At 44.2% G+C, this 11,285-nt stretch overlaps 3 protein-coding genes across 15 annotated transcripts in view; 2 read left to right on the forward strand and 1 right to left on the reverse strand.

The window, feature by feature from the left end:
- Positions 1 to 2,620, forward strand: part of LOC106806815 — a 12,454-nt gene extending 9,834 nt beyond the window's left edge. For 10 of the 13 annotated variants that reach the window (XM_014808920.1, XM_014808931.1, XM_014808918.1 and 7 more), the window contains 2 exons: positions 467 to 582; positions 858 to 2,620. In XM_014808920.1, coding sequence (XP_014664406.1) covers positions 467 to 582; positions 858 to 2,045 — 1,304 coding nt within the window. In that variant the 3' untranslated portion in view covers positions 2,046 to 2,620. The remainder of the gene's footprint in view (positions 1 to 466; positions 583 to 857) is intronic. The other 3 variants (XM_014808926.1, XM_014808925.1, XM_014808929.1) reach the window with 3 other exon arrangements.
- A 147-nt stretch (positions 2,621 to 2,767) lies between these two features.
- LOC106806818 (60S ribosomal protein L18a-like) lies at positions 2,768 to 5,454 on the reverse strand. Its single transcript, XM_014808935.1, has 5 exons — positions 5,378 to 5,454; positions 4,564 to 4,743; positions 3,973 to 4,102; positions 3,350 to 3,459; positions 2,768 to 2,918 (listed from the first exon to the last, which is right to left on the reverse strand). Exons 1-5 carry the CDS (start codon positions 5,399 to 5,401, stop codon positions 2,826 to 2,828), a joined length of 537 nt encoding a protein of 178 aa, XP_014664421.1. The 5' UTR covers positions 5,402 to 5,454; the 3' UTR covers positions 2,768 to 2,825.
- Positions 5,455 to 5,624: 170 nt separating this feature from the next.
- LOC106806803 (exportin-T-like) overlaps positions 5,625 to 11,285 on the forward strand; it is a 19,020-nt gene continuing 13,359 nt past the window's right edge. Inside the window, exons 1-11 of the mRNA XM_014808883.1 lie at positions 5,625 to 5,751; positions 5,916 to 6,009; positions 6,648 to 6,730; positions 7,135 to 7,261; positions 7,609 to 7,824; positions 8,583 to 8,666; positions 8,770 to 8,886; positions 9,254 to 9,406; positions 9,688 to 9,767; positions 10,299 to 10,503; positions 10,735 to 10,797. Of these exons, the coding sequence (XP_014664369.1) occupies positions 5,950 to 6,009; positions 6,648 to 6,730; positions 7,135 to 7,261; positions 7,609 to 7,824; positions 8,583 to 8,666; positions 8,770 to 8,886; positions 9,254 to 9,406; positions 9,688 to 9,767; positions 10,299 to 10,503; positions 10,735 to 10,797 (1,188 nt within the window). The 5' untranslated portion in view covers positions 5,625 to 5,751; positions 5,916 to 5,949. The remainder of the gene's footprint in view (positions 5,752 to 5,915; positions 6,010 to 6,647; positions 6,731 to 7,134; positions 7,262 to 7,608; positions 7,825 to 8,582; positions 8,667 to 8,769; positions 8,887 to 9,253; positions 9,407 to 9,687; positions 9,768 to 10,298; positions 10,504 to 10,734; positions 10,798 to 11,285) is intronic.

Consider the following 11,285-nt stretch of genomic DNA (forward strand, 5'->3'; position numbering starts at 1 on the left):
ATCACTTCATTCATCATTCACTCCATCGCTTCACCCGTTGTTCACTCTATCAGCTCATTCATCATTCACTCCATCGCTTCACCCGTTGTTCACTCTATCAGCTCATTCATCATTCACTCCATCGCTTCACCCGTTGTTCACTCTATCAGCTCATTCATCGTTCTTCTCATTACGTTGCTCATCGTTCACGCCACTGCTTAGTTCATCGTTCACCTAATAGTATGTTCATCCACTCATTCACCTTGTTTGTTCAGTCAGTAATGTCACAAGTTTATTCACTAATAATGATTCGTAAGCCCCCGTGCGATATTTACATTGTACGTGCAAATGTTTTGCGCCACTCAAACGAATAAGCATGTGTAGTGGGGCAGCGTGCTTACGAGCTTCAGGGTGAGCGGGCGGCGACGCCACGCACGTAGCGCCGTCGACACGTCTTCTTCTAATCTTGCTTTCTTTGCGCGCGCAGGCGACGGACAGAAGATGTATCGCATACCCGTCACAAAGACACTCGTGCTTCAGGATGTGCAGCAGGAGGAGCAAGAGCCCATCGCAGGTCAAGAGGTCGCCATCGAACCAAAGCAGGTGCGTAGCCACGGAGTGTGCGAGAATCTTAGGTTTTTGCTTAGCCAGAGGCAAACCTGCCGCGGTTTAAATTTGCTTAGTTTGCACATGGAAATGCGTCGAGGGTTTTCCGAGAGACGTCGAATGACCTGAAATATCGTGTGTTATTAACGTGAAACAGATTGTTGTAAGATCTTCTTCATCTTTGCTAACGCATTCTTTAAACTTGGTACGTGTCGCACTGGTTTAGCCACGGTGGTAGCGATCGCTCATCCTCGAACTTGTTTCCATCGCAGGAACAAGCCGACGTCCTGGGAGCAGCAGAGACAGACGAAATGCAAGAGGGAGTCGTTGAGGAGGGGGAGGACGAGGAAGAGGACGCGATGGAGCACGAGTACACGCCCGTGATGAGCGCGGAAGCGGGCGGCATCGAGTACGTGACTCCGGGGAGCGGCGACGCCGGGATCGCGATGATGCAGAACGCGGAGGGCACGTGGACGGCGCTGACGCCGGCGCAGGCCGAGGCAGCACGCATCGCCGCGTCGCTGCCGCCGGGTCTCGAGCTCGCTGCCGCCGAGGGCATTACGGCCATGCAACAGCTCACGGATGGACACGGGGACATGCAGTACATAGCGGACAACGGGCAACCGGTGTTTGCCACAGAAACCGCGCAGGAGTTCACCGAGGGTGCCGGTCAACCGATTGAAGGTCAGATGGTCATGGCTGAAGGTCAAATGGTGACATCCGAAGGTCACGTGGTGACAGCCGAAGGTCAAGTGGTGACAGCCGAAGGTCAATTGGTCACGGCTGAAGGTCACATAGTGACACAGGAAGGCCAGGTGATGACAGCCGAAGGTCAGATGGTCACGGCCGAAGGTCAAGTTGTGGCAACTGAAGGTCAGATGGTCACGGCCGAAGGTCAAGTTGTGGCAACTGAAGGTCAGATGGTCACGGCCGAAGGTCAAGTTGTGGCAACTGAAGGTCAGCTGGTCACGGCTGAAGGTCACATGATCGCTACTGAAGGTCAGGTGATGACAGGCGAAAGTCAGATGGTGACATCCGAAGGTGAAATGGTCACGGCTGAAGGTGAGATGGTCACGGCTGAAGGTGAGATGGTCACGGCTGAAGGTGAAATGGCCGAAGGTCAGGTTCTAGCTGCGGTCGACGAGCAGCTGCTGACATCTGGTGGACAGGTAATCACGTCCGACGGACAGGTGGTGACGACCAACGGCGAGATGGTGACGGGCGACGGGCAGGTGGTGACGGGCGGTCAGCTGATCACGGCCGACGGCCAGCCAATGGAGGGACTACCAGAGGGCGCATACATCAACGAGCTCGGTCAGATCGTGCTTCCGGGCACGCAGGTGGTTCAGGTGCTCCACGAGGTCACCGCTGCGGACGGCTCCACGCAGCAGTTTATCGAGGAGAGAATTCTCGTCGGCGATCCGATCCTGCCGACCGACGACACGCAGGACGCGGGCTAGCGGCGCCACCTGGTGCAACGACGGGGAGCGAAGTTACACCAAAACCTCGCCGATGTGGACGCGAGGGGGGCGACGACGACGGCGTTTCCGCATGTAGTGAGATTTGCGGTGCGTCTTGTCACGCGTTGGACGTATAACACGAGTGGCGGATTGTATATTTTGCTGAACTGGTCACCGTAGCTTTAGCATCATAGTTTTCATGCACCTTGTATAGCAACCATGTTGAGCTAGTTTGTACACACACTGGCCTGTATTTAGTTTGTGTACAATTAGTGTCACACATTCCACATTATCTGTAGTTAACCTCATATTGTCAAAATATTACTATAAAAAAATTGTGTTATAAAAGTTTTGGAACCAACAAGACACAAACGTGTGTAGATTGATAGTAACTGAATCGAGTTGTTCTGAATTTGTCAACAGGATTGCTTTAACATGTTTAATAGTTATTAAATAATTTTATTTCCTTTACAATTTCAACGTATACATTTCATGGTCATTTCATTTGTAGCACTATACGCTTGTATTATATTGCTGCACGTATTTTTATGAAATAAAACATGTAAAATCACTACTATGCCTGCTCCATTCGTTTAATTTGTGTAAGTGTTTACATTGCTTGTGTCGTAACTATCATACAAGCGAATGGGATGCGTTTTGCTTCTGACAGCCATGTGAAACATGTTTTACCCTCGTGAAATAGTAATGCGAAAAACACCAAATTCTCTCATCCTCACAGTATTTATTTTCGTCACATAACTTTTATACAACAATAATTCCTCAGAATGCCGTGTGGGGGCGCCTGGTAGTGAAGCGTGGCTTGTGTTGTTGCTTCTGCAGTCTGTGGGGAAGTGGATACCTGATCTTGCTATCCTGTAACAGCACGTAAGTGATGTTCAGTGTACATACCAACTACCAAACGCAGTAACCTTTTTGTAATGTTTGCAGCAAGCTACTGCTTTACATATACTGGCTAAGTAAAAATTACTTCTAGCACGCCTAATAACAAGCTAAACAAGCTAAAAAACAATAAATTTATAGTTGTCTAATCGCTGGGACAGCACTTTCCGTCAGTAAAGAAATGAGACTTGACCACTTACTAGGCAACATGGAAAATGTCTCTACTTTGATTCACTTCACGTAGTATTGTATTTACTGCGAGAAGGCGACAAAGAGAAATTCATATCTGCACAGCTTCTGGTAGACACTGCACGATAGCAACAGTCCTACAAAGGGTCGTGTGCACAACTATATCTACCTAAAACGACAACGCACGCGAGCATGAGCAATAAACGAAGACTTACATGGAACTGCTTGATGTTCGCCCTCCTGCACTTGGCCGGTGCTACCTCAGCCATCTTGATGATCTGAATAGAATGGGCGCGAGCACGATGCCGGGCACCCATGTCACGGTCTGCAAATACGAGAAAAATTCCACGCTAAATTAGGAAACGTCCCCGAGAGCCAAGCACAACACAAAAAATGCACGTTTATATTTTACCCTAATACAGGTCATCCCAAACAGAAAACGAATGTAAAATAACCACGAACAGAGATTGGCTGTGACACTAACTGTTCCTACTTTGATTCACTTCACGTAGCATTGTGTTTACTGCGGGAAGACGACAAAGAGAGATTCATTTCTGCACAGCTTCTGGTAGATACTGCATTAAAATAACAGTTCCACAAAGGGTCGTGTGCAATTAACATTACATCTCTACATATAAGCAGAGACAAAGATGATCACACTTGGCAGTTTTGCATTCCTTAGCACAACCCTCTTAACAGAAGAAAACAATGTTCCTTCTCTACCCAACAGGCTTACTAATTTAGCATCTCTGCAGACTCAAGCATCAATTTCTTCTAGGACTTACCCTTTAAAACTAAACACTATTACAGCATTACAAATGGCAGTACGAGTACTCACAGCACTGTGTGACGGCACCACTGGAGGTTAGATCGCGATACTCCCGGTACATGTTGTGTGTGCCACTGCGCGAATCGTATCGCAACCAGATGCCAAAATTCTTAATCTTCAAAGGCTTCTTTTCCAACACCTAGATTAAGAGACAATTTACGAGTTACAGTTGACAGAACGTACCACAGCAATATACGATGAACACACACGCATTGTATTTTATATTTTTTCTACCTCTGATACTATTGTTAACGGGCAATGCATGCATAGATGCCAACGCCTCAGCATAAGCTATACCAGTAAAGATGATGTAGGTACAAGTAACAGTAATTGACATGCAGCGTTTACAGTAATTACCATTTTGTTACTCACTGGTAGTAAATAAGCGGACAACCAACTTTTGTGCAGGACCACCAACTTTCTGAAGTTGGTGGTCCCGCTGTCCACTAGATTTTCAGCCGAAATTCGAACCCTGTTAACATGTAACCATGAGGACATCATGCCCTCACATACAAATACTCGACAGATTACCTTAAATCCATGAAAAAACGTGTCAGGCATAATCGATTTTACTTCACAATAATGCAATGTATAGCTTACCTGCTTGCACAGAAGGATCTCACCCCTGGTCTTCTTCATCTTACGCAGAAGCTGTCCAAAGTACCAGAACCGTGACTTGGCGACCACATGATTAGGAGCAAAGATCCTCATCTTGTAGATCGGGGGCACTCGTTTTTTGGGTGTGGGCATCTCCCGCCCAACCACCGAATACTCTCTCATCTAAAAAATTTCGAAAATACGTTATTAGGTGTATTGCAGCAGCTAAATCACAGTAACCTTCATTGAGTGAATTACTGTACAAAATGTGCACGTTCTGTAAACGCCATCCTAAATGCCAAACTATCACATGTCTGCACACAGTTCATACTATTTCTTATGGATAATGTCCCTACTTTGATTCACTTCACGTAGTATTGTATTACTGCGAGAAGGCGACAAAGAGAAATTCATATCTGCACAGCTTCTGGTAGATACTGCACTATAGCAACAGTTCCACAAAGGGTCGTGTGCACACATACGTCTATCTAACACGACAACGAACGCGAGCATGAGCAAAAGAAAGTAAATTCTCTGCGCAACTAAAATTCATATGCACAAACCCGTCAAGTCACCTACAGTAACTTACAAGATACGCTACAGTATTCAGTAACAGTGCGGTAGCATTGCACTGGCAGAAGTGAAAGACCAGGTCTACGTAAGATACGTAACACAGTGGCGGAATTACGTTGAAATACTACAGACAGAGTCAAAAGTATTGACACATCATATTAGAACGAGCTTTATTGTCAATAAAAGGTAATTTTGGTTGCGTTATCTCTTAAGATACTACAGCGTATTTTAGTTTAAGCCGTACATCACCACGAGCCTTCATCCCCATGATTGCTGTTTTAGCGAAGAGGATGGTTTAGGTCACGTGTCTGTAACCGCGAGACGATAAATAGATTTATGGCAATCACATGTAAATATGACTTTCTAGACAATATTTTATTGTTTTAAAAATCAATTTACATTTTTATTGTATATAATATTTTTAATTATTGACAAGATAGGCGTTGTCTTAAGATTTGAGTTTACCAGTCTCGCAATTGCTCGCCGTAGCCGATACAATATGGATGCGACCATGGCAAATATTATGAAACGTGGCTTGCGCTAACGAAATGCCTTTTCTGTGTATACGGTAGACATGGGATAGATTTTTTACAAACTTCGTGTTAGTATATATTAAAGGTTTGTTTATAACTATTTTGTATATAACCATTATACTATATTTCCTCTTAGTTCCTGTCGACATTAATAACGTTTGCCAAAACATAAACCGATACAGAAATTGGAAGTCATATCTGCGCTGTCTGGTTCAACTTCAAGGTAATACTTCGTATTTGTGTTACCAGAGAGTTGTAAACGCAGCGAACACCAACATCCGGTATGGATAATGTTGCTCTGCAAGGTCTTGGAGGATCAAGTGACCCAACTGCCCAGCGGAGGGTAATGTCTAAACTAGTGAACTACAATTTACAAAACTCAATTATGAATATAGCGACAGTGTGTATCAGTATTGACAGTAATTAGTGCTGAGAGGGTCTATGTCCCCCAGGGTACTGCCGGAACGTACCCTGGTACGTATACCCTCTATCGTCTACTATCTATAATCTAATATGCCGGACCGTACCTCGCCTACTCCACTAACGAGTCTAGGGAGTCGTCTACGCCTACTCCCTAACCCTAACCCTAACCATATCAGATAGTATGTCCCGGCAGTACCCTGGGGGACATAGACCCTATGAGCGTAATTGGTGTAACATCGGTCATTTTTTCTCAGGGTTGCTATTCGTCTTTTAGTAGAAAGTAGAGCCATAATATACTACTTGTCATCTGGAGTTATTCAACTTATTGCAACATGCATTAGACATTCGATTGAAATTAAATTAAATATTTGTGTTTTATATTTATTTAATTTCGATTTGATAGACTTTTACTCCACCTGTTTTAGTTATAGTTTCATGGACATTGGAGAATGATCCTTACGATGTCAGATGAAGTATATGTGCAGACATTTCTTCTCATAATATTATAATATGGCATTTAAAGATTAATTAGTTTGGAATCTTTTATTTCAATCACAGGCAGTGGAATACTTTGAACACCTTAAGTCATCTGAGAATGGTTGGCAAATGTGTGCTGATACATTAAATACTAGTGGTGTTGAGTGAGTATACTTCATTAATTGGTTTGTTATGATTTTGCAATGACATTCTCTGCTGACTGTGCAGACTTAAAAATACTTCACTTGTGACATGCTAATATCAAAATTTAATCTTGCTATGTGTGTTAGGGTCATTATACTGTAATTTAATATCTGATTGCTTTCGTTTCCTATATCATACCATCTTTCACAGCACGTCTCGCAATCAGGATTGTATTAATTGCAAGCCTTTCAGTTCCTCGAGTGGTTAGAATTTAGAAACCACCATTACACACCCCCAGATTTGATGTACGTGCGTTTGTAGTTTGTGACATGAAGCTGAGTCACTATGCGATATGAATTGATTAGCTGCTGAAAATTTGTCGGGGTTCATCAGCGATTCACACTCTTGTCTTTGTGTTTTTTAGAGGTGATCATGTGCGTTTTTTCTGCCTGCAAGTAGTGGAGCACTTCATAAAGACAAAGTATGCTACGGCTGCTCCTAGTCACCAGCAGAAAGTCAAGGAGATGCTCATGCTTTACTTACAGATGCAAGTGAGCAACGTTATTGTTTAATGCGTGCTGAATTAAAATTAGGTACCAATCGACTCCCATGTAGTTTCTGTGCGAAACGCACATACAACAATTTATTTACGCGTCTGTTCATTGAATAACTGGCTGGTGATTATCATTAGATTACGAAAGCCAAACTGGTGCAGTTACTGGTAGTCACTGAAGCCTTTATTTATGAATAAAAAATATATAAATGAAAATATTAAATAAAAAAATTAATACATGAAAATATATTAAAATATAATAATATAAATTTATTATATAAATGTAATAAATATATAGTAGAATAATTGTAAAGGTGAGAACGTTGTCCCGTGTTTTCGCTGCAGGCGTGTGGATCGCTGGACAAGACGTTCCTGCGTAATAAGGCCGCGCAGCTGTTCTCGCTCGTCTTCGTCGCCGACTATCCGCGACAATGGCCGACGTTCTTCACGGACCTCATCTGCGCGTTGAACCTTGGCGTTCCCGCCGTCGACCTGTTCCTGCGCGTGCTGATGGCCATCGACTCCGAGATGGTGGACAGAGACATCGTGCACACGATGAAGGTGAGCGCGGGCGGCGAGAGCGTGGCCAAGCCGTGACTGAGTAGTGACTGTGTAGTGACTGGGTAGTGACTGAGTAGTGACTGAGTAGTGACTGAGTAGTGACTGAGTAGTGGCTGTGTAGTGACTGTGTAGTGACTGAGTAGTGGCTGTGTAGTGACTGTGTAGTGACTGTGTAGTGACTGAGTAGTGGCTGTGTAGTGACTGTGTAGTGACTGAGTAGTGATTCAGTAGTGACTCACTAGTGACTGTGTAATGACTGGTTAGGGTCTGCGTAGTGAATGAGTAGTGACTGAGTAGTGACTGGATAGTGACTGAGTAGTGACTGAGTAGTGACTGAGTAGTGACTGAGTAGTGACTGTGTAGTGACTGTGTAGTGACTGTGTAGTGACTGAGTAGTGACTGTGTAGTGACTGGGTAGGGACTGCGTAGTGACTCAGTAGTGACTCAGTAGTGACTGTGTAGTGACTGCATAGTGACTCAGTAGTGACTGAGTAGTGACTGTGTAGTGACTGTGTAGTGACTGAGTAGTGACTGGGTAGGGACTGCGTAGTGACTGTGTAGTGACTCAGTAGTGACTCAGTAGTGACTGCATAGTGACTGAGTAGTGACTCAGTAGTGACTGAGTAGAGCCTTAGTAGTGACTAAGTAGTGACTGTGGGTGTGCTGCAGTAACCTTACCCCGAGTAGCAATGATTGGCAACAGCTACGCCTGGCTGTGTGAGAAAAATGTACATGACATGTATTTGTATTGATTACAGGAGGTGGAGAGAAATACTGTGATAAAGGATGCTATGCGAGAACAGTGCGTGCCGGCCTTGGTAGATTCCTGGTACCAAATACTTGTGAGTGTCCTATATTTGTTCTGTTATAACCTCATCTCGCTGATCTTACTCATCGACCTTGAAATTATGGGGAAAGATATGACACCACCGTGTTGTGTTGCAGACGACATATGAAACCTCACATCCAGAGCAGACATGTATGTGTCTGGAAGCAGTCGGCCACTACATATCGTGGATTGACATCAACTTGATTGCAAACGACAGGTTCATCCCAACGTTTGTACGTATTCCGTATTCGGTGCCGTGCAAACTGTTACGTTTCGACTCCATTGCCTTCAATTCGTGTGGCAGAATGGCTAGATCATACATTGATGTTTTGTGCATTTTAGCGGATGAGGAATTCTTCTTTTTGCTCGGCTGTCAAACTCCTCACATGACACGTGTAGGATGTGTCGCACGTCTGTAATCTATCACAGTGACACATGTAGTAGATTATTCGACCACCATGGTACGGCACATGCTGTCACACATGCATACGTTAACGAACCCCTGACCAATGGTCGTCAGGTATTGTTGTTGAGTAACTGCAACTGAGGTAGTTGGTGTTTTTTCCCCCCGTAGAATGACACGGGTGTGTTTGCTTGCAGGTTCGTTATATGTCGATGCCGATGCTGAGAGAGAGTGCTGCTGATTGCTTCAAGGAAATTATTAGTAAAGGCATGGACGCCTGCGCGAAGATGAAGCTGATCGATTCACTGATGACTGTGCTGGAAAATGCTGGCATTTTCAACCTTGCCGAGGTGATGTTTATGTACATCGTGCTTCTCCACCTCTCTCACTGTATCATCGTCCTCCCAGCTCCCTTCCTCTTCTCTTGTTCGTTCTATTCTCGCTCTCTCCTGATCTCTCTCTCTCTCTCGTTATTTGCCTCCTTGGTTAACTCTCTTTTCAGCCCCCACCACGCCACCTGATAGCATGCCTTTTGGTGAATTAAATTTTTCTTGGGATGAGAGAAGAACCACGTTGCTGCAAGAAGTTGTCAGATGTTTCACCAATGAAAATGTGTTTTCTTTGCGAGCAGGACGAAGATGCTGATTATTTGGTGAAGCTGGCAGCGTTTGTAAATACCGCAGGGAACCAGCTACTGCTTGGCTTCAACAAGTAAGAAAATCTCCCTAATCGCCTCGTACTAGCTCTATACTATTAGCTGAAAACAAAGCATCTTACGGAGAAAAAAAACAAATCAGCTTCCTCACCAGCATCGGTTTCACATGTATATCGATCTGTGTGTATGTTTTGCAGTACGTTTCAAACATGTTTGTAACGGTAGACTTACACCCGCTGAAATAAAATCACAAGGTTTTATTATCCGTTTTTCTGTCTGTGGATCGTGTCACATGGAGAACAAGCATGAGAGCTGCCAAAACTGGACCGAGCCAGATTCCTGGAGTGGGTTTCCACTGATGTGGATTTAAACCCTTGAGTCCAGTATAAAATAAAGAAACCGAAAACAACAACAACAACATTACATATTACAAATACTATACTATATATTATTATTACTATTGCATTACTATATATTACAAATTTCTACTACGTTATTGGTGATGTTGTGTCACGAGGCGCGGACGCGACATAATGTTCGGAAAGACTCGGTGAGCTCAATGGGTTTTTTCTCGTCGCTGTGCGCAGGACGTCAAAGTCAGCGAAAACGACGGCCGAAGGTCCGGCTCAGCTGCAGTCCATCGAGAAGTACGTGCCGCTGATGCTGCGTTTCCTAGGCAACGACGACGACGATGTCTCAACTGCGGTGTGTGAGTTTGCGTCGGATTATGTTGCGCTGCTCAAGACGCGAACAACGTCGGATCTGTCACAGACTCGGCGACAAAACGTAGAGGTAATACTTGACGAGTAGAGACGAGTTAGCGTCTATGTGCGTAGTTACGTATTTGGCTAGATGGACGGTTTTCTCTCTTCGTCGTAGCTAGATTTGTCATGTAGATTGCAGCACTTGAAAAAAACCATTAGGTTCTAAAAACGGTTTGGTTTACATATTTTTGTTATACTCGTTTCTGAGTGCAGTTTGAGAGAGTGGGGCTGGGCAGCTAACCGTGTTACTTGTTTTCAGACTATGCTTTACACTGTGATTACAAAGATGAAGTATGACGACTCTTATAACTTTGATTCTGAGGTAGGTACCTTATAGGTCACTTTCGTGAATCGTTGCACGATGCGATGTAACAAGTTGTTTAGGCCACAATTAAAAAAATCTTTGTTTGCCCTCACTCGACCCAGGCTGAAAAGTTTGGGTAGGTAGGTAGGCTTTTTAAAGTTTGTTTTTTTACAAATTCAGCATGGTGTCTACATGCTCGGGTGTGCTTGTGTGGAGATACCTTATATGTTGAATGTTTGTTTTGCTTGGTACATATAATGTATTGCCTACAGATTTGCTCGCCTGGTTCTTCCAGAATGCCGGGCACGTCTCTGCATGACTCTCCTGAGACGATAGTGCTGCTCATTGGTGCACACAGGATCAACGTCACTGCAAATGGTGATGATAAAATAATATTAACGTGATGAAACAAGATGAAACAAATGTTTACACGGCGCGCTGGTAATCGGTGATGACAGCGTCGGCAAAGCGCATGCATGAAGTGTAGTGAAATATTTCTAGAAATA

The sequence above is a fragment of the Priapulus caudatus genome, unplaced genomic scaffold (assembly GCF_000485595.1).
Source record: "Priapulus caudatus unplaced genomic scaffold, Priapulus_caudatus-5.0.1 Scaffold180, whole genome shotgun sequence".
Classification (NCBI taxonomy): domain Eukaryota; kingdom Metazoa; phylum Priapulida; class Priapulimorpha; order Priapulimorphida; family Priapulidae; genus Priapulus; species Priapulus caudatus.